Here is a 21,521-nt window from a genome sequence, read left to right on the forward strand (position 1 = left end):
TTATTAGCAAACCGAGTTTATGTCCACGGCGCTCAAAAATCTGTCAAAAACGTTTCAGTATGACTTTGCTGAGCTACGAAGCCGCTCGATGGATTGTTGGAGCGTTACGGCTGTCGTAGGCGGAGCCTGGCGGAGTGATACGTGCTGTGCTTCAACATAATGTTACCGTGTTGTTAGAGCTGGGCAATATGAGATTTTTTCATATCACGATATGTTTTTTTCATTTCAGGCGATAACGATATCTATCACGATATCAGCCAAATAACTATATTTGTAAGATTTAAATGTGCCGTTGCTCACAAGTAAAATGTGAAATAATCAGCAGCTTGTTTTTATTTAAATATTTATTTCCCATAATAAGTTCAACAGGGTAGATGTACTTAAGGAACATGAGACTTTTTCAGATAAATAAAGGCAAATATTGCAAACTACACAAAAGGCAGCCGCTAAAGCGTTTAAGTTTCAAAATAGAACAAACAAAACAGACTAAATTGTCAATTCCACTTAGAAACAAAATATTAATTCTAAAAATAAATCTTAGTTTGTTTTACAGAAGAACAGACAAAACTGACTAACTTTTGTCAATATCAAATAAACTGAGAACTAAAAGGAAATTCTCAATCTCTCCTTGTTGTATAGCTGAGCTTTTCAAACAGTTTTAACAGTTACTTTAGTCTGACAAAAGCCGAATGACGAATCAGCGCTTCCAGTCAGAGACTGAGGCTACGTCCACACGTACACGGGTGTTTTTGAAAACGGAGATTTTCCGTTTTCGTTTTAAAAATAATCCCGTCCACACATAAAGGCAGAAATGAAGGAAAACGCTGCTATGAACATGCCAAAGCAGCAGGTGGCGCTAGATTCCTAACCGTGCAGAAATGTTGGCCAATCAGAAGTCTAGAAGCCTCGGTGGGAAAAAGTAAACAAAGCTGGGGCACAGAAGCAGAACCGAGTCGTATGTGTGGAGGGACAGTAACTGTGTGTATATGTAAGCATTTAAACACTGCAGAGAGTAGAATTAACAGTATTGTAGAAATTCATTTCACCGAAACAATAACGTGGCGCACAGTGTGATGCATGCACCAGTTTATTGTATTTCCAGACTTGCTTTCGGCACAATTTACAGTGCAGCTACTCTGTTTTTGTCAGACTTGAAATAGCCGAAATACCTTCACACTACGGAACTTCTATGGCTCTTCCGTTCGACAATCTCTCCGGCGTTGGAACCATCATCTGTTTTCTCTTCGGTCACGCTCGGTTGATTTTTCTAGTCGGCACACTCATTTCCTTCATTACCCGCTGGCTGCTTCCCAAACAAACACACGTGCGGCTTGGCACTTGTGCTGTACGTAACAAGTCACGCGACGTGACGCTGCGGCTGTGATTGGTTCGGCTCTGCGCTACTTCATTTGGATCGGCTGACCTTTTTTTTTTTTTTTTGAGGAAAAGAGCGGCGAGGTCTATCGCGATAGCTTAATTTCTCTATCGAGTAAAAGTTATATCGCGATACATATCGTTATCGTTCTATCGCCCAGCTCTACGTATTGTGTGTGTTTAACCTCTTTTTAAGTGTTGTGGATGTTATACATGGTTATGCTGAGGATGTGTCGGCCAGTCTCCACTGGAAATGCCTTTTGGTTAAACCGTCAGCGAGGAGTTTGCACTGTTACGCTGTTATATAGCTTTAACGCACATAACAAACAGCTACTTGTTTAAGTGAAAACACATTGATGGTAGGCAGTCATAGTGTGGTGAATCTGAAGTTCAGCACTCTCAGAGCAGACGTCACCTGAACAGGAGGACCAGGAAGTTGGTTGTTTTCAGTGGGAGAAGCATTTCGTCATCATCCAGGTGGCTTCTTCAGTCTCAGCTGACGGCAGGTTTCCGACCTTACAAACTGCACCTGCACAATGACGTGGTTTCCCTTCTCCAGCTTTGTGCAGGTGCAGTTCTGTCTCCAGTGTCTTTTTGTGCCATTCAGCATCTGGTCTGGTTTGAGAACAACTGTCAGAAAGTTTATTAATCAGCATATCAAGAACTCACAGGTTCATCGGTCTGACGTTGGACTAAGCACTTTAATTTATCCATCCATCCGTCATCTTTGAGGTTACTGATCATTTGGTCTTCTTCTTTGGTGGATCTTTTACAGTCTCTTTCCCAAAGTAACAGACATGACTCTGATCTTGAGGCTGTTTCAGGGGGCTGTTTTACTTACAAAAGTAAAGCTCAGAGAAGCAGCTGAAAGTGTTTAGAAGAGCTCAGCTGAAGGCTCTGTGCCTCTTCATGGTGCTTCAGCCACGCGCTGGAGTTGAACATGTTTTCCTCTGAAGGAGCCCTTCTGCTGAGTGTTCTCGAATTTCCATGGCACTCGTGTTGGAAGGTCTCCAGAGTAAAGCGTCCACTGATATTCCTGTGACACTTAAGTTACTCAGCATTTGTGTCAGGCTAGAGCTGGGCGATATGAGATTTCTTCATATCACGATGTGTTTTTCATTTCAGGCGATAACGATATCTATCACAATATCAGCCAAATAACTATATTTGTAAGATTTAAATGTGCCGTTGCTCACAAGTAAAATGTGAAATAATCAGCAGCTTGTTTTAATTTAAATATTTATTTCCCATAATAAGTTCAACAGGGTAGATGTACTTAAGGAACATGAGACTTTTTCAGATAAATAAAGGCAAATATTGCAAACTACACAAAAGGCAGCCGCTAAAGCGTTTAAGTTTCAAAACAGAACAAACGAAACAGACTAAATTGTCAATTCCACTTAGAAACAAAATATTAATTCTAAATATAAATCTTAGTTTGTTTTACAGAAGAACAGACAAAACTGACTAACTTTTGTCAATATCAAATAAACTGAGAACTAAAAGGAAATTCTCAATCTCTCCTTGTTGTATAGCTGAGCTTTTCAAACAGCTGTAACAGTTACTTTAGTCTGACAAAAGCCGAATGACGAATCAGCGCTTCCAGTCAGAGACTGAGCTGCACCGCTTTATTGTATTTCCAGACTTGCTTTCGGCACATTTACAGTGGCTGCTCTGTTTGACTTGAAATAGCCGAAATACCTTCACACTACGGAGCTTCTGTGGCTCTTCCGTTTGACAACACACATCGTTATCGTCCTATCGTCCAGCTCTACGTCAGGCTCATCCACACTGAGCTGAGGTTCTGGAGGAGCTCCTCTGTAACGAGCTCACATTTTATAACGCTGTGCTCAAAAAAGTGAACTTGTCATGGACGTAACCCCGAGGGTGGGGTGATCCCTGACCTGGAAGTAAAAGTTGGAAGGATCCAGGTTTCCGATCAGTTTGTGTGATGGATGCGTTTACTGTCCTCCAACCCTTTGCTGCGTGGGTCGTACCACGGAGGTGTGTTGGTGACGCTCTAACACTGTTGCATGTTTGAGCCTGTCAGTACGTGTTTGTGAGCTGTTACATTACGTTATTGCTCCATGCTTGAGTTTTAGACCCTGGTTGGAATAAGTCGAGTGTAAAAAGGCGAGCACTTACAGAGAGTGCAGGTACAGGTTTCTGTCAGCTGTGGGCAGTAATGCATACTTTGATGCCAGTAACGAGCGAAGGGGAAACTCTTTAAACAGCCTTTAATTCAGCTGGTCGTCGCTAGCCTTTGGAGCCTGGCGGTAAGCCCTCTCTAATGACCGAGCCCGTCTGATCCAGGCTGTCCGGCCTGGCGCTGCTCTCTCCACATGGCCGTCTGACTGACACGCTGTCTTGGCAAACACAGTTGGCACGAAGCGAGTGCCCGAGTGCTTCATCCTCGGCAGATTCGCACTTCGTTATCAGTAAAGACAGTCCCGTCAGGCCTGTTTAGTTCAGAGACGCGGTATTTTGTGCTGAGGATTGTTTATTAATGAAATGGGCTGAACCAGCTGTGCGCCCGCTCTTACTTTGAAAGGGCGTAAAGCAGGTGCAGCTGCAAAAAACTCTCTCTCAACCCAGAATAGCAAAGGACAAAAAAGCAAGTACGACTTCATCGCTTGCTATTCTGAGCAGAGTTTACTTTGCACAGTGACTCACAGTGTCTCTGTGTGTGACTTCAGATCTGTGTGGTGGGGGCCATCCTTAGCCAGAGTCCTGTGGAGAGGGAATCTGTTGTTGGAATCCTCCTGGTTGCTCCCGGAGGTTGATAAAGGTCGATGCTTAATGCATCTTTGATGAATCCTTTTTCTCAGATGTACAACTCTCTCTAGACTTGAGTTCTCTTCTCTTGACCTGCCCTTGAAATATCAGCGATGGGCCTCGAGTTGTGAGGACTTCGCCTCAGGCAGAGATTTGATTTCGTGGAGTTTAAAAGGAGGTTGAACTCTGAGAAACTGCTGTCAACAACCTGTCCCAGTCTGCCTCCTCCACGTTTTCCTTCATATTCCATTTGAGGTGTTGGGGAGGGTTTCCTGCATAGTTGGTGTCTTTGCCGTCGTCCACGAGGATTAGTGCCCCAAATATACCCGCGCTCTGCGTATGTGACCGTCGTCTCCCACGACACGACCAAATATGTCCAGCTACTGTGGGACAGTAAACCTGCCCACCTAGGCTGCCAAATATATCCTGCACCTAGACTGCATGAACCCTCTGACTGGCAGGGAGACGTTTCTCAAAGGGAGCGTTTGCAGAATCGCAGCTTTGTGTAATTCACTGCACAGTAAATATTTAGACTGTAGCAGCAAGCTGCCCGTCTGCATGTTTACTGTGGCCAGGCAGATTACTGTGATTCCAGCTCCTCTGCTAGAAAGTCAGACGGGGCCAGGAAACAGGAAAGGATAGATGTGCTTGAACAGATAAGACCACTCTTTATCTGGGACAGCCATAAATCTGTTGCCCCACCCATCCAAAGGAAAGCTGCAGTAATCCAGTCTGGAGACGGCACCAACGACGCTGCTGCAAACAAGAGGCAGATTAGGTCAGGGGCACCGTGTCACACCAACACAGCATTGTGTTCACGGTGCTGTCTGGCCCTCAGAGGACACGCAGCAGGGGACGGTTTGAAAAAGAAGTTTGAACTGCTCGGCTGCTGTTTGCTGGCCTGTCCACTAGAGGGCGCCATGCTACTGTTCAGACTCTTTGCTGGTGACCGGCAGCTTCCACACGACTCACTCACTCTTTAAACCCTTTGAAATGCAAATTTGCTCAGAAGTGCTGAAAATGAGAATGTCTGTAATGAAATGCATAAAGACAGAGCTGTGAGGAAAACATGAGCATATATTATCTAAACGTAAGATTTTTGATGGGGGCGGGGCACTGCTGATGTTGCTGGTTCAGCTGCACCAGCGTCCAGAGAAACCACCTGCGTCCCGTTAGACGAGTCGTAATAAAAATGTATAAACCTGAGATCTGATGATGCAGCTGGAATTATAAATGGAGAAGAAGATGAGGGATGTTTACATGAGGCAGCCAATTACATTTGACTTTCAGTTATGAGTTTGGATGACAGACTCAACCATCACTGGTGTCTGGGGTGATGGTGCAAACACCTGAGGACATGAAGAAGAGCTTGCAGGGTGGAGGTGAGTGTCGAGGGTTGTTTGTGACTGGAGGACGTCTACAACATGACCTGCTGTGACGTACAAGGTCAGACGGGTAAACTGGTTTCAGCAGGCTGGGAAGCTCGAGGCGTTTAGTGGCTGCAAAAGGAAACGAGGAGGAGCACAGAGAAGGTTCATGGATGTAGTGAAGGTTGGTGGAGGCAGACGATGAGGTGAGCCCTGAAAGGACCGGCTGAAAGTCCAAACCTCACTTCCTCTCCAGCCTGCTGCTGACCTAAAAACGTAGAAGTCTCCACTATGGACCAAAATAATGATTCAGTCTGAACTGTAACAGCCTCGTTTGGACAAATCTGCAGCTGAAGAAGTCATGCAGACCGCAGCATTGGGAGTTATGTGATATAAGCGAAGCCTGGATTTATAATGTGGTTAGTGAAAAATGATCAACGCTCTCAAAATATTGAGTTTATGTCGAAACACAATAAGTCAGTCCTCGCACACAGAAGCAGGCAGCGGGTACAGGCTGCACCCATATGTAGTAAAGTAACCCAAACAACTCTAGACTCGTGTTTCTGTCATGCATGAATCAGCTCATCACTGCAGCATGGTGCTCCAACACATCCAACGTGGTCTTCCTCCTGGAGCAGACTCCTGGAAGCTCCTGATATCATGAAGTGAAATTGTTTGGAGGCCTTTAATGTGCCTCTGCTGAGCGTTTAAAGCAGCACAAAGCACTTCAAAGGCGCTGCTTTCATTATTAAACAGCCAAAAGAGAAATAATTAGCAGAAGTTGGACTCGAAGCCAGTGCGGAGAACAGTGGGAGCACTTCAAAGCTCGCTCGGCCCCTGATATCTACAGCTAGGAGTGTATCTAACAGCTGAAGACCATCAGTCATGGGCGTGAACATGGCCTATTTCAGGATAAAGTTCTACTTCATGTGCAGAGTTAGCCCCTTTGCTTTTCTTAGAACTACCCAGCAGGGCTCCTCCCACTCCAGGAAGTCCTTGCATGTTATGATCTCTAACTCCACCTCTCACAAGACCTGAGAGGCTGGGGGTTCTGAAGTGGAGGGTAGGCTTCGCTCTTCGTCGGTCCCAAAGTAGCTCGACCAGGAGGCGCGCAGAGAGCAGCTATGGACCGCTACCACATGCTGAGCGGCAGCAGCAGGACCTCCCCTCTGCTGGGAGCTCAGAGCAGGGAGCAGGCCATGGTGTACCTGCTGGCTCTGGCTAGAGAGAAGCCGGTCTTTCTCAACAGCATGGCAGCTCTCATGAAGGTAACTGCTGCTGCTGATGTTCACGCTTCCTGTCGGAGGGATAATAGTAGCACTGTTCAGAGGCTGCATGTGGTTCCAGCTCGGTGCTCTCAGACTATTTGTGTGGAGGTTGGGAAATGTGATTTTAATCCCCGTTATGGAACGATCCCATAAACCTGGACTGGGTGGAAATGTGGGGTCTGTGCTGAAGCAGAGGCAGAGCCCTGCTCTCAGTGCTCACGCCTGTGGTAAGGAATGCATGTTAGCGCTAAGCTACATTTCAGACACCGTCGGTGTATTAGTCTGTGCTGTTACCAACACTATAATCTCTTACAGAGCAAACAGGAAGTTTCTAACAGATGTTTGGTTAACAACAAGTGAGCTGTTCCATATTTATGTGACGGAGTGATAAAGTGCTGAGGGAGCTGAGCTTGGTGCCGGTCGATGCTGTGCATCTGGCTCCGCCCATGTGGACCCCTCAGGTGTTATAGATGGATGATGCCACAGACTGGTTACGTGTGTGAGCGACCTCGTCCCATCACTGTAAATGCATGCAGTAAAGCAGAGAAAAGGTTTCACTGTGCACGAAACCTGGAGCTGAAATCAGTGTGTTGCAGCTCGTAGGCCTGCTTAGCAGTCTGCATCTACATGTGCTAGTTGGTGATAAATGACAGAGGAGATGCTGGAGTTAGACTCCTGTCAGGCTCACACCAAGCCTCGTTATTATTAGCACCAAAACATGTATACCTGTGCTGTCATACACAAACTGCAGCAGCATCTCCGGCTGCCTCCTCGGCTGTCAGAGCAGCCTGGCCTCTTGCTCTGAATCCTACCTGAGAGAACCCACAGGTGTCTTCCTGTAAGGTGGAAGGTGCAGCAGAGCCCTGTGCTGCTGTGTGCATCCTCCACGGTGCAGCTGTTTGGCTCCTACGTTAACTAAATCTTCTCCACACTGTTTGACTGCTGCACCCAGCAGCTTCTCGGGCGGGTATTGATATTTAATTTCTTAGGCGTAGCAAATTGTTTAAGTTGACAGAGCTGATGTAATGGGCTGCACGTGTTGCACACTCAGCGTTATCTCCATCCTGTAACAATCAAGCCGTAAGCCTGCTTTATGGTCTCAGCAGTGTTTAGAGAACGTGACTCGCATCTGGCCTTTGACGTGATAACTGGAACCTGGTCCTCACTTTAAGAAGTGGCCTCAGGCCTTGGACGCCCCTCAAAGAGGAGGCGTCGGCGGCTTAAATGCTAGCCACCCCCTCTACCAGCAACAGCCCTGTAGTTTGATTGGATGATGGGTGCCAGTGACTCCACACTGAGGACCACCAGCTTTATTAAACAGCTCTTCCTGTTTGTGCGTTCAGCCAGGACAGAGAAACGAGCATAAAAAGAAATTGTCTGTTTGTTCCTCCTCTGGGAGCTGAAACCACGAGGCTGTGATGATGAATGGCGTTTGTTCTGTAGACCGTTACGGAGAAGGCAAGTGCGGCGACTCTCCCACCCCGCCTGCAGATATATGTAGAGAATAAGGCTTTGTTGAACTTTCCCAGTTTACCCTGCAGAGCCTGTGCATGTGAGGCTTGTGTTTACGCCTGTGACGTAGGTTGAGCGTGGCCGTACGCTTTAAAAGTAACCGCTCTGATCAAAGGTACTCGGGCAGGGGAAGGCCCTCGGGGCGCTCGGGGGAGGAGGAGGGAGGAACATTAAAGGCTATGAGGATAAAACAGGAGACGGTGACTCTCCTGGGAGAGAGGGAGACGTGAGGAAGCCATGCCGACTGCTGGGAGGATGAGGATGGTACAGAGTAACAGTGAGGCTGTGGCTCTGTGCACATGTGGGAACAGCGTTGTTACTGCTCAGAGCAACACTGTTACAGGAGTTTCATTACTGAGGGAGGAGCTGGGGCCACATGGTAAACTAACACAGAGCTCTCACACAAACATGCTTCAGTGGGAGTAAACGCGTGGTGCCTCGCCAGAAGACATGAACTGCTTCCTGTTTGTTTCCTGTTTGTTTCCTCCTTCCTCTCACTGTTGCCTCAGATTACAGGACAGGCCGCCCACAGCACAGCGTCAGTGTTTCTGCCAGTGGGTTGTAACCCAGCTGACTGCCATGTTTGTTTCAGATCATCAAGCATGCACGTAGACCGGGATCAAACCACCAACCTCTCGATGACCTGTAGATGACCTGCTCTACCTCCTGAGCTACAGCCACGCCCACGTGCAGTTTTTAAATGGGGATTTCACTTGTATGGGAAAAGGTTTCCCACACCTACCTGTCCTGTGTGGAGACGTAACGCCTCCTGTTAGTCCAGGACATGGTCCACTGTAAAGTCACACAGTGGCTCTAATGCTTTGGTTTCTAAATGGAACAAATACGAGTGTTATTAGTTCTCGTGTCCGATTTGGAAACTGTTTGTTCCAAACTAGGCCAGCTGTTTCCTCCTGGTACCTGCTGGCTTCAACTTTACAGTAGCACTACACAGATCTCAGCGACGCGTGAGGTTCTTGTCTAAGAAATTTAGAGCGATAGTTAATGTGCAGTAATCCTGTAGACAACACACTCCCTGAAAAACCTTTGTTTTTGGTCGTTTGGCTTGAAACAGCCACATTACAAGGATAAACCAGCAGCACCGGCCTCAGAACGCTTTAATCCAGCTAATCCAGCCAGTAGGTGAGACCGAGAGGGTGGGTGCAGGCTGGAGACGTCCTTCACAGCCCCCGTGGTTGGAGTCTGGGTGACTTGACCCAGCACCAACACTCCACTAAAAATCTCACGTGTGGGATTTAGACTGCATGCACACCCATCTGATGCTGCAGCTTTGGCACATTTAAGCAGATTATCAAAGCTGCAGTTTATGAATCAAAGGCGTGAATTTGCTGTGAAATGTGTCAAAAGCAGCGAGACTCACATCTGTCATCATGAAAGGAAAGTTTGCCTCCTGCAGATGTTGGTTTATGTGACCAGTACAAGCTGTGTCTGTGATGGTCACATTGTTGGTGGTGTCAGATTTGTGACTTTGTTTTGTGTGTCCTGGTGACGCAGCAGGGCACACAGGCAGGTTTAAGCATTCACTAAAATAGAAACGCTTAGATGTATAAAAAATCTATTTGAGGCTCGGCTCCATGGACTACGATCCTTTACCTGAGTCACAGGATGCAGGTTGACACGTGAATAACTTCACTGAGGTTCCCCGTGAGCCAGCATACACAGGACAGACGCTACGAAGCACAAATGTCTGAGAACACGTGAGACTAACAGTCAGCTGTGCAGCAGCAGAACTGTGACACGTACAGGCGAGGACCTGAGATACCAGACTGATTCAGGAAAATCTTCACAAAGCTGACATGTAAAATCAGGAGCTTCACCCACATGCACTCGTTAGTGTAGTTACTGTAACAGTGCAATGGCGTCATTTACTTTGAGACGTCGGGATCTGATTATAAATACCAAGCAGCTGACCTCTAATGACAGGAGCCAGACCCGGCTGCAAATACATGTTTAGCAGTACTCTGTGCTACAGCTAGCCTTTGTGGCTAGGCTCGTACTGTTCCCTTTATGTAGCGAGTGGGTTTTATTTCCTGTGAGTGTCATTGATGGATGTTTGTTTATAATGGTCTCCGTGGACGTTGCTGTGGAGGTCCTCCATCATCTCCAGCCCTGTCAGCGTGGAGGGGACCGGCGTGATGTTACGGCGTGATGTTACGGCGTGTCGGAGACTCTTTAAGTCTGTGTTTCAGCCATGCTGTTGGCACTTGGTGTTTGTCTGATTTTGCTGTGTGTCCATCATGAGAGCAAGTAAACCCTTTTCCCAACATCCGATTTTTAAAACCAGTTTCAGATTAATAGTGGGAGAAGTTCTTTTGCATTGATTAAACTTGGGACGTCCTTCTTAGTCATTTGCTGGTCCAAATGAAAAGCTCTCCATGTTGTAAATGTGCTGCTGTGACTGTGTCCGGCCGGGACATGAGTGTTGGACATGTAGGGCTCTAATTAACACACTGACCTGCTGTACCACCTCCGTCCTTCTCAGCCAGCTCAGAGACGCCTCACAGCTGCTAAAGATGTCTGCAGACAGACTTGGACACAAGTGGGCGACTTCTGTGAAACAAGCCCAGAAAAATGGGATTCACAGAAATCTGTCCACAGCTGATTGAGAGCATCTTAGGCCCAGTTTGAAGCTGATTTATGTGGAAGACTGTGTGACGCTGCTCCTCATCCAGGTTGGCTTGCAGTCAGACAGCTTATGAACCCCGAACAATCTAACCTTTGTGTAGATTCAAGCAGATGTTGAGTGGGAGGACTGGTGTAGGTTTTGGTTTGAAGTTTTCTGGTGAACGTACAGCACTGCTGCACAGCCCAGAGGGGTCTCGTACTCCCACTCACTCAGTTACAAGCTAAGCTGGTCCCAGATTCCAGGTTAACACTAACGGGGGGCTGTAGCTCCTAATCGTGCAGATGCTCATACTGCAGCATGAGGGGGAAAGACGCACCAAAGCTCATTACTGTGGCTGAAACTGCTCGACTTGCCGAGTGTTCCAGATCGGCTCTGAATGAGATCACAAGAACACAAAGTGTGTCACTGAGTTTCTGGTAAAAGATTGGTTGGAGATTTTGAAACACTGGTTGGTGTTTTGTTGCCGGCTGCCGCCCTCGTCTGCAGCAGAGGGCTTCCACAGCAGTAGATATTTGGGTGGGTGACCTGAGCCCACACAGTGACAGCTGACTGCCACAGAGAGGTTGTTTCAAGCAGTGCTAGCTGTTTACTGTAAGGCCGGGGAGCTCAAAAATAAAGTGGACTGCATTATGTACTGTGTTCATTTTAATATGTTACCACCCAGCCTGTGCTCACAGGCTGCAGCCACAGCAATGCCACCCACTGTGGACTTTCTCTTGTGACCTTTAGCATTGCGGTTGTTCCTTTCTAATTTAGACACGACCATCTTTGAATGGCGGTGGAGTGCTAACTTGTTAGCTGAGGTGGATCCATGGACCGTGTTTGTGCACCACAGAGACTCATGGGACACATGAAGAGCTATAAAAAGACTTGACAGTTACACCACAGCGAGGCCTGCTCGGCTTATTTTAAAAACATCCTAAAATCCACAAAACACAACTGAGATGGTTAATGAGTGCAAGGCTACAACGCTAACTGGCACCAGTTTGTTCCAGGTTCCATGTACTGGTAGGTGAACCAGTCAGACCACAGGGCCGGTCTGGTGAGTTAGTCGGGCGACTCACAGATGATGACAATCGTTTTGTAGAATTTTCCGAGTTTTAGGACAAATTTCTTAACGGCTACCGACTGAAGGATAGTTTGTCTGTGCTTCACGTCTGTGAGTCAATGATTCAATCTAAATGTATTCATATAGGATCAAATCACAACAGCAGTCAGCTCAAGCTGCTTAATGTTGGACCATAGAGATTCTACAGTAACAGGATCTGCAGAGAAAAACCAACAATCACATGACCCCTTATGAGCAGCACTTTGGCGACAGTGGGAAGGAAAAACTCCCTTTTAACAGGAAGAAACCTCCAGCAGAACCAGGCTCAGGGAGGGGCGGGGCCATCTGCTGTGATTGGTTGGGGTGAGAGAAGGAAGACAGGATAAAGACATGCTGTGGAAGAGAGACAGAGGTTAATAACAATAAAGTAATAGCACGGAGCTGTGTGTAAACACAGTGAAAAGGGGTGAGTGAAGACGAAGCAGTGCATCATGGGAGGCCCCAGCAGCTTAGCCTGTTGTAAAGAGGTCGAAGGTCAAAGTCAGCAGCAGTTCGTCTCAGTTGATTATAAAGACAACCAGCTGATTAATCAGTTATAAGAATAATATCAGTTGCACCTTTGCAGTCAGGAAGCGAGCAGCTGTTCAGAGTCTGGCTGCCGTGTGCATAAACACATCAGTGTGTCTGTCGTCACAGGTAAGCTGTTAGTCTGTTACCAGCCTGTTCTGTTTCCTGTGCAGCCTGATCTCATGTCCTCCTTGTGTGCTCGCCGCAGGAGAGACAGCGACTAGAGACCATCTTAAACCTCTGTGCTGAGTACAACAAAGGAGAGGGCACCGGCCTGGATCCGCTGTGCTTGGGGAGGTCGGGATTCCCGGGATGTCTGGAGAACGTGCCGGGAGGGACGGCGTCTTCAAGCACGCTCCGCCTAGCACAGAGACAGAGGGAGAGCGACGAGGAGAACCTGAAGGAGGAGTGTAGTAGCACAGAGAGCACTCATCAGGAGGTGAGGACGTCTCCTGCTCCCAGCGCAGCGTCCACACTGCACAATGGAGACAGACAGGTCAGAGGGCACGCTGGTTTCACATGCTGTCTCTGCATGCAGCGGCAAATGGTGCGCCTGCTGCATCAGGGTTTCATCCTCACATAGACTCCACTTAGCTTCTCTTTGTAATGTGAAGCAGTGCATCAGCTTTGGCATTGCTTGTGTTTTCCTGTTTGTGACTGGATTCCTGCGCTGGATGCTGCACGAGGCTAGTTCCTTCTGCTTGTGCCTTCAGTTAATTGCCTTCCTTTGTTCTCCATCTTTTATCAGATTTCCTAATGATTACATATATTTGAATGAGCGTGGACAGCCTTCTGTGGCGGGATTGATGCTTTATGTTTTCACCCCTCTGTTTCTCTCTGAAGCACGAGGACTCCTCCAGCGCAGGCAGCGGCGGTCGTGCGGAGCTGGGCTACCTGGAGGAAGAGCGGGTCCGTGTCCTGGCTCGGATCGACGAGCTCAAAACCCGGCTCACAGAACTGGAGCAGCAACTCCAAGAGTCCAAACAGGAGGTAGAGCAGTGGATGATGCTGATGGGAATTGGTGACATCCAGCATCTTTTCATAACGTTTCTTCTAAGAAAGAGCAGCATCTCTATGACGATGCTCGTCTCAAAGCCCGCTGGTCCCACTGTGTGTCGCTGTGCTGTCCTTCCAGGCTGAGATGGAGCGCGCCTTGCTGCAGGGCGAGAGGCAGGCAGAGCTCGACCAGATAGAGACCGAAGCAGATATCATCGCTCAGCTGCAGCACAAGCTGGACGAGCTGGAGAGCGCCATCCAGAGAGAGAAAGACAAGGTACATGAAGCCGTAATCAGGAGGCAGGGCGGACGAGCTGCAGGTTTATTTCAGTTCAGAGGTTAAACACACACAGACACACTCACTGCCTGTGCTTTCAGTCTTCCCTCACTGGGTCATCACTGTCGGTGTTTCTGAGCATCCTTGATTACTGATAGACGTCGTAGAGGATCCATGCTGTGAGGGCTTAATAGAAGGCTTGTTTGCCTCATTCAGTGTCTGCTGTTGCATGTTTCTGCCTTAGGGTTGGTCTTTGTGCTCTCCACAGTCTCACTCAGCTGACTAACCGCCATCGTTAACCCTTAATCCTCCCTCTGCTTCCTCTGCACTCAGAGTGCGCTCTTTCTTCCCCCTCTGATGAAGCAGACCGGTCTGTAGGTTTTGGTTCCTCAGTGCTCGGTTCTGCTCTGGGCCTTTAATAAGACGTTTGACCAGCAGAGGAGGGAATGTTCGAGCATGTTCTCGATCCTGCAGGTGGCATCTTTGTACTCACATACAGCATTTCACTACAAGGCAGGACGTGCAAAGAAGATACATTTAGTAACTTTGTCGTAGCTAGTTGTAAACTCTGTGTAGAGTCCTTGTGGACCTTTTTCCATGTGCTGCTGCTTCAGCACGGCCAGTAACAGCAAGGCTAGTATTTATTGGAAGGGCACCCAGGAGGTGGGAACGTTCTCTGCTCAATCACTGCCAGATACATTGTGTGCAAACTTCTGTGCAGCTTATTGATGTTTGAAATATTAAAGTATTTCATATTAGCTGCTGTACCTGCTACTTCCTGTGGACTGCCTTAAAATCTGTGACTGTGTCTGTTGCTAACACCTTACAGCGTTTGATTTGCATGGCGTGGATTTTGAGCAGTGTTTCTGTCTTTCTCTCCTATCGTCCATCCATCCTGTGTGTGGGTGTGTGTCGTGTCTTTCTAGGAGAGGGCTAATGTTGAGGCCGAGCGCCGGGTTCTGCAGAGCCTCCAGGAGGGCTACGCTGAGCTGAAGAACCAGCTTCATAATTGTCCCGAGTCCCTGCGGGAACAGTTGCAGGAACAGCTCAAAAGGGTGGGTCGTCAGTTGATCAGAAGCTCCCATCCATCCTTCCAGCTCCCGACTGTAGTCCATCCCACCCACGACCTTCGCTATTATAGCACCAAATAGTTGGTTTTTCTTTTTAAAGTGGAGTTCATGGGTCTGACTCAGAGACGCATCCTGAGAGATACAGATTGTTGACATATATTAAAGTAGAGCGTCTGTCTAACTCACGCTGAGGCCAAATCTCGGTAAACCGTCCGGGCGCGCATAATTTGGTCATTTTTGAATCACCGGGGAAAATATATTTCTGCTGGTATCTGTGCTGTAACACCACTCAGCTGCAGACGACGTGTCGCAGGAAAATAACGATACCTGTTATTAAAAACACCAGCCAAGAAAAGCATGTTCCTCCCAATGTTTATAATAAAACGACCACAAACCCTAACCAACACTTCGACAGTCCGAGTGCTGATGATTACGTTTTAATGATAAAGTCTAACCGAGCTAAATATTTGCTAGTGTAGGTTCACTAAAGGTGGACCGTGGGCGCCCACACAGCTGTGGACGCCCAGTCTGTATAACACCAAAGGTTTTGCAGACTTCTAGTTGCAGCAGTGGTGCAGACAGGTGGTTTTCAGTAGCTTCCGTGGAAGTGTGCCACACTGGTTTCTGGACTTTTTGAAGCCTCAGTGTTAAAGTTTTGGCGTGCGTTTCCTCCCAGGGATGCATTTAGCTCAAACACGGGTCATGTGATACAACCCTCCACTCCACTGCATGTGTGAATCTGATCTGCATCTCTTCTGTCATTCGTCATGGCTCACATAATGCTGCTCACTAATCAATTAACCTAGGCCCTGACCAGATTCCTGCTCCTGCTCTTCCCCTCCTTGTGGGAATGTCGCTGCGTCTTTTAGGATCGGGGAGCGTCCATCAGGATAAGTCTTTAGTGAGAACAGCAGTTTGAGTGTTCATGTTGCACCAGCTCAGCCAGAAAAACCAACGTAGGTTTAAAAGTGCTCCCCAGGTGTGTGAGATCATTTCTGCTGTTAGGTAGCACTTTAGTGAGCATGGCTTTAAAAATACTACATTAATGTCCGAGTTTGTTTGTGAGATCATGATTGGTGTTGTGTGATTAGGATGGAGAGGCACTGGAAGCAGGAACTAAAAAGTTTGAGGACCTGGAGTTTCAGCAGCTGGAGAGAGAGAGCAGCCTGGAGGAAGAGCGAGAAACCATCAGCCAGCAGCTGCTCCAGGAGAGAGCCGAGTACCAGCACAGCGTGGCCAGGAGGAAGGTGAGGACACACCGTCCTGTTGGTGTCTTCTGTGAATGTGTCACACACACGATCACAGTCTGATTGTGTGAATCATTTCTTAAAAATGGATGATTGGCGTAAACTTGTTCCCAGAGAGGCTGACGTAAGAAAAATGCCTGTTTGCACTAGAGTGGTGGCACGCGTCATGTCACGTACGGGCAGGTGCACCACGCGTTAGCACAACCGCAGCACCGACTTTTGTGTCGTCTTGTGTAGGAGAAGGTGTCGGCTCTGGAGAACCAGGCCAACCAGCTCGGCCTGCAGGCAGCTCAGGAGTGTGAGCGGCTGGCTAAAGACCGAACGCTCACACTGCAGATGCTCCAGAAGGTACGCACGAACCACGTCACACATCGAAATAACCCCAAAGTGTTGTTTTGGCTCCTAATGGCGTGGTTTGATTGTCCAGGAGAAGGAGAGGCTGTCAGCCCTTGAGAGGAGATACCACTTTCTGACTGGAGGAAAGAGCTTCCCCAAGTCCTCCACCGCCATGAGGGAGGTGAGACGCTTTGAGTTTATGCGTTCAGCTTCACTCTGTGTTCATGGCCTGAAAACACAAGGCTCACAGCTGATTGTGCAGTCCAGGTAGTTCTATCATGCTAACAGCACAGCTTATAATACGAGGGCAGCATAAGGACAACATGAAGTTCAGACAGTTGATGGAGAGCCGTCAACCTCATGTCGCTAGTCACTATTCTGCTTAGCAACAATGTGTCCATGTTAGCAGGGCAGCTAATGCTAGCCAGAAGAAACGGTTTCATCACGTCAGCCTCATATCCGGCCCGTATGTCGACGTGAAGAATATAAAGCAGTTTGAAATGACTTCTTTAAAAAGCCCAAAATGATTTAATATGAAGGCGACATGAGCAGAGAGCACAAACACGCTGAGGCTGCGTTACTCAGTGACAGACTCACACACTCTGCAGTTTGATAAACATGCACACACAGCAGCAGCAGTGCTGCCACGTGTGCACAGACAGCACCAGTGTGTTTGTTCGATGAAAGGCTTCGGTTAGTTAAAAACTGTCTTGTTATACAATATTTGAAAAAACAAACAAGCTTCTGGTAAAAACTGCTAGTAAAATTTCAGGGCGCTGGCAAGATGGACTTGTGGCCATCGACAATAGAAATGTGCGTAGAAAGGCTCGTCCTGTTATTGTTTGAACCATCCACAGTGAGTCTGAGCTTCAGAGACTCCAGGTCTCTTCTTCCCTCTGCATCTTGTCTCCTTAATGGCAAATAACTGTCCTTGGACTTTCTGTCACTATTGTCGTCATCATTGTTTTATGTTATTGTTCTGTTTATTTTTATCCTGCTGCTAAACTAATTTCCCCTTGTGGGACCATAAAGGAATAGAAACATTAATAGCAGTGCCTCCTTACAGAGGGGGCTTTGCAGTGTGGGGAGCCTGATGGTCACTAAACCCTTTAACTCTGTAACAGAGAGAAAGCCGCCGCTGTTGTTGTTTCTTCTTCTTTTAACGAAGCCCAGAAACGTTTCTGTAGAGATTAAAAGCTCTTACCTCTGGACTGTCGAAACAGGAAGCGCTCCATATCAGCGAGGCCCACCTGTCGTCGGAGGACTTCCGCTCCTCCCAGCGCTCCCTGTGTCGAGCCTCTCCTTCCTACTTACACCCCTCCCCTCCCTGTCAGTTGTACCCCAGCAGCCCTACAGAGGTAACTGAACTGACCCCCGCATGATGCCCTGCTGCTGTGTCGTGCTTCCTGCCCTTTGCTGTGTCGTGGTGACCCTCCAGCTGTAGTGTGCCGCTGCCCGGCCAGTTTGAACCTTTTTATTTTAGCACTGCATCACCTGTGCCGACGTGTGCCTGGTTCATTTATGTGGCGCCGATTCACGGCAGCAGCTGCGCTGTTTCTGTTGTGGCGTGTTTCTGTGTCATCACGCACTGTGCACCTTTCAATGTGACGTGAACGAGCCTGGTTTGCACAGGTGTCACAAAAACCGTGAAGGATTTGTGTACTGGCTCTGCGCCCGTGTGTCCGTGTGTGTGATTGTCCACGTGCTGTGTCTGAGCGGCACCGCGCGGCGCCGTCCTCGCCGCTTCTCATCCTGTCTGTTGTCGGCTGCGGGTCAGGAATACGTGAAGCCGTCGGACGTGTGTAAGATGTACGGCGGCAGCGGCGGCCACCGTGAAAAGCCCGGCTCGCACGCTCGTAGATGCCGTGCTGGCTGGCGCCTGTGAGGTACCATCACTTCCTGTCTTGACTCCAAGTTTATGCTCTCCTATCTGTCGCTCTCCCAGTTCCACGCTGCTCCCTCTGCTGCTCTGTCACAGTGAGGATGCTGCGCAGCTTCGGACTGAGACGTGCATGTTTGGATCAGTAAGGCTCCGTTTGGGAGAAACGTGGTTGTTGATGTAATCCTCACAGACTGAACGTAAGCTGTGCTGTTTCATGATGTCACGAGTGACACGTGTTGGACAGAAGCAACTGTTCACCCCAAAAATCTGAAGCAGTATTTATTAATGTGCAGTTTCTGTAACTGCTAATCAAAGATGGCTGCAGAATAAAACTCCAGAACGAGGGCAGGATCGTTTAATTTGTAGCGTTAGCTTTGTAAATAATAACATCTTTATTATGTAACCAAAGGTAACAATTTATGTGAAAATATGATAAATTCCATTTTAAATATGATTCCAAATGACAACCACGGTGCTTAAACGTGGAGACGGTGTGTCCGCTGAATCACCTGGATAAACCTGGATGTGCTGGGCTGTGTGCATCAGCCTCGCTCTGTCCGACTGTAGCACCTGGTTCTGTGCCGGAGCTGCTGAGCCGGGCTTTAACCCCGCCCACGTGTTGTGTGTTTCCACGAATGCTGTCGTCGTCAGTTTATGATGTGAAAACACAGACTGTGGAATGAGAGCTGCTCCTCCTGCTTCTGCTGCATCTCCCTCCTGTTGCTCTCGCCCTGCTGACCTTCTCCTCTGTCTCCTCTTCTTTTCCTGTGTGTGTGAAGGATTATGTGACAGTGGGCCAGTTAAATCAGATGTATGGGATGCCAAAGGTGGAGTCGTCCCCTACCTCCCCACTTCGCCAGCCCCTGCAGCCCGGAGCAGTAGACCCCACCTTCTCCTGCCTCCCCTCTCCTCATGCCTCCTTCCCCCCTCTCTCATTAGAGGTGTGTGCTGTCTCTCCTCCTGTGGGTTTGTGGCGTGTGACCCCAAAGTAATGGCTGCTTTATTACTTAAGAAATAATAATAGAAGTATAAAGTCGTGTCTAAGTACAAGCTTTGTCCTGATGTTAAGTGAAAAAAGTCTCACAGGGTTTCATTAACAAAAAATCACACGTCTTTAGTGGTGTAGTGAAACGGGCTGGACCATCATGTTGTCGTTCTGTACCACACACCGCCCACGGCGCAGAAAGGAAACCTGAAAACAACAAATTGAGTGCGGCTCTGCAGCGTCCTGCGAGCAGCCTGGAACATGGACAGCTTCCTGCCCGTGTTTCCTGTCCGCAGCTCCTTTCATATTCTTTTAAAGCGGAGATGGTGTCTGTTTACCCGAGCCTGAGCCTCTGTCTGTTGCGCTGCAGGTTTGCCTGAAGGCGTCATTAAAAGCTGCAGTGGGACAGCTCACTATGTTCATGTAAGCTATCATATTTAGCATGTGTGATTCATTTTTCGGAGCAATGAGCTGATCTGCTCGCTCCCACCTGGAGTGAAACAGGAGCGTAAGCGTCGTGTGTCGCTGCTGCGAACCCTCGGCAGTAACGGCAGCTCCGAGTCAGTTCAGGATGACGGTGCCCAGTGACAGCTGGGTTAGTGGGACGATTGCAGCAGGAGCATGGACCTAAACGCAGAAAACAGGTTTTTCATCGGGAGGCTAAAAGACAACGTGCCGCGGTGGCTGTAGTCTGTTTCTATTTTAACAGCTTTCAGCGTGTAGGATGCAAACTTTTCTGTCCTGTTCCTACGTCTTTGATGGCTTTCTAACTTCTCATTTTCCCTTCGTCCCTCCTGTTCTCTCTCTGCTGCTTCAGCCTGAAGGCTGCAGGCCTCACCTGTCCAAGCTAGACTTAGAGCAGTGGTACCAGGAGCTGACGGCTGGCTCCAGCCACCTCTGCCCTCCCTCTTTGCCAGCCAGATGTTTGTCGGGCCGCAGGCCTGTGCTGCAGGTACAAGCTTTTTCCTTCCTCCTCGCGCTGCTGCACTCACTGCTGTGCTCTTTCTGTCTGCTGTAACACAACTGCAGTGTGCTTCACCTGATGCTAACCACTGCCTTCAACGAGTAGAAGGATATAGCTGCGTAAGCTAAAAGGATTCTGAAATTTAAAGGAGATGATGGATCAGTAAAAAGAGTTTAAACACGAGCGTTAAATATGTGAAGCATCCAAAACCTCATTAAAATGAAGACGGACAGGAAAGATCAGAAAGTGCAGAAAAATATAAACAGGCTCCTCCTCCTCCTCCTGCTCCTCTTCTTCCTCCTCCTCCTCAGGTACCAGCTGGTCAGGATATTTAAGGTGGACATTCAAGGTGGAAAGAACTTGGTTAGTGCTGGTTAGCGGGCGCTGAACTTTCAAATAAGAGTGAGGCATCTTTTTTCAGTAGTTTTGTCTTTGAATGTTCAGTTCTGTTTCCTCCTTTTAGTTTCCAGAGTGCACTGGGCTGATGCTGACAACAACAGCAATAAATGAATGAATAGTGTCACCAAAGGTGGTGGAGCTGCTGTTAATAAACCTGCTTTAGTAGTTCTGTGGTGTAGTGGTTAACACGTTCACCGCACAGGTTACTGTGGATCCATCCAACAACAAGACTGCCATCTAGATCCTGCTTTAATTCAGGATCTGGACTGGAGTCCACTTCCACTCGAGCTTAATGCTGTGGACAGAGTTCAGACAGGCGTACAGGATCAGACAGACCTGTATCATCTTCTCTCTTAAACATAATGAAAGCAGGCATCTGCTCGCACCAGGAGGAAAGGAAAACCTCTTTGATTATTAATAATTCTTCATTCACATAAGATGAAAACGTTGCAGCGACAGCTCCTCCAGCCTCCCAGAAACATCAGAGACGAGCTGCGTAAACACAAGAGTCCACGCTCTGAACGCCGCTGTTCCAGAATCTGCAGATTCGTGCTCACTGTGTTTCCTTTGGTGTGCAACGTTTTGGACTGAAGTTGTTTGCTGGTGGCAAACGACCAGAGAAAACTTCAGTCACAGCGAGTGAAGCCTGAATGCTTTCAAGACTTTACTTTGAACATTAAGTCGCTGCACAGATCGTCTCACACGGCCGGAGAGCAGCATCAGCTCCAGGAGCCCGACCAGAGGCGCTCAGTGAAGCACGGGGCTGCCATTGTAGGGGTGTGTGTGTGTGTGTGTGTGTGTCTGTCTGTC

General features: G+C 48.1%; 1 protein-coding gene across 1 annotated transcript in view; it reads left to right on the forward strand.

The window, feature by feature from the left end:
- phldb1b (pleckstrin homology-like domain, family B, member 1b) overlaps positions 1-21,521 on the forward strand; it is a 102,390-nt gene that overhangs the window by 62,480 nt on the left and 18,389 nt on the right. The window contains 12 exon segments of the mRNA XM_085371597.1: positions 12,764-13,051; positions 13,399-13,545; positions 13,691-13,828; positions 14,755-14,883; positions 15,990-16,145; positions 16,383-16,493; positions 16,573-16,662; positions 17,705-17,839; positions 18,259-18,338; positions 18,340-18,367; positions 19,143-19,304; positions 20,166-20,300. Coding sequence (XP_085227723.1) covers positions 12,764-13,051; positions 13,399-13,545; positions 13,691-13,828; positions 14,755-14,883; positions 15,990-16,145; positions 16,383-16,493; positions 16,573-16,662; positions 17,705-17,839; positions 18,259-18,338; positions 18,340-18,367; positions 19,143-19,304; positions 20,166-20,300 — 1,599 coding nt within the window.

This window comes from Diplotaxodon limnothrissa, linkage group LG14 (genome assembly GCF_057381915.1).
Source record: "Diplotaxodon limnothrissa isolate DT_005_m linkage group LG14, D_limnothrissa_male_GT1.1, whole genome shotgun sequence".
NCBI lineage: Eukaryota > Metazoa > Chordata > Actinopteri > Cichliformes > Cichlidae > Diplotaxodon > Diplotaxodon limnothrissa.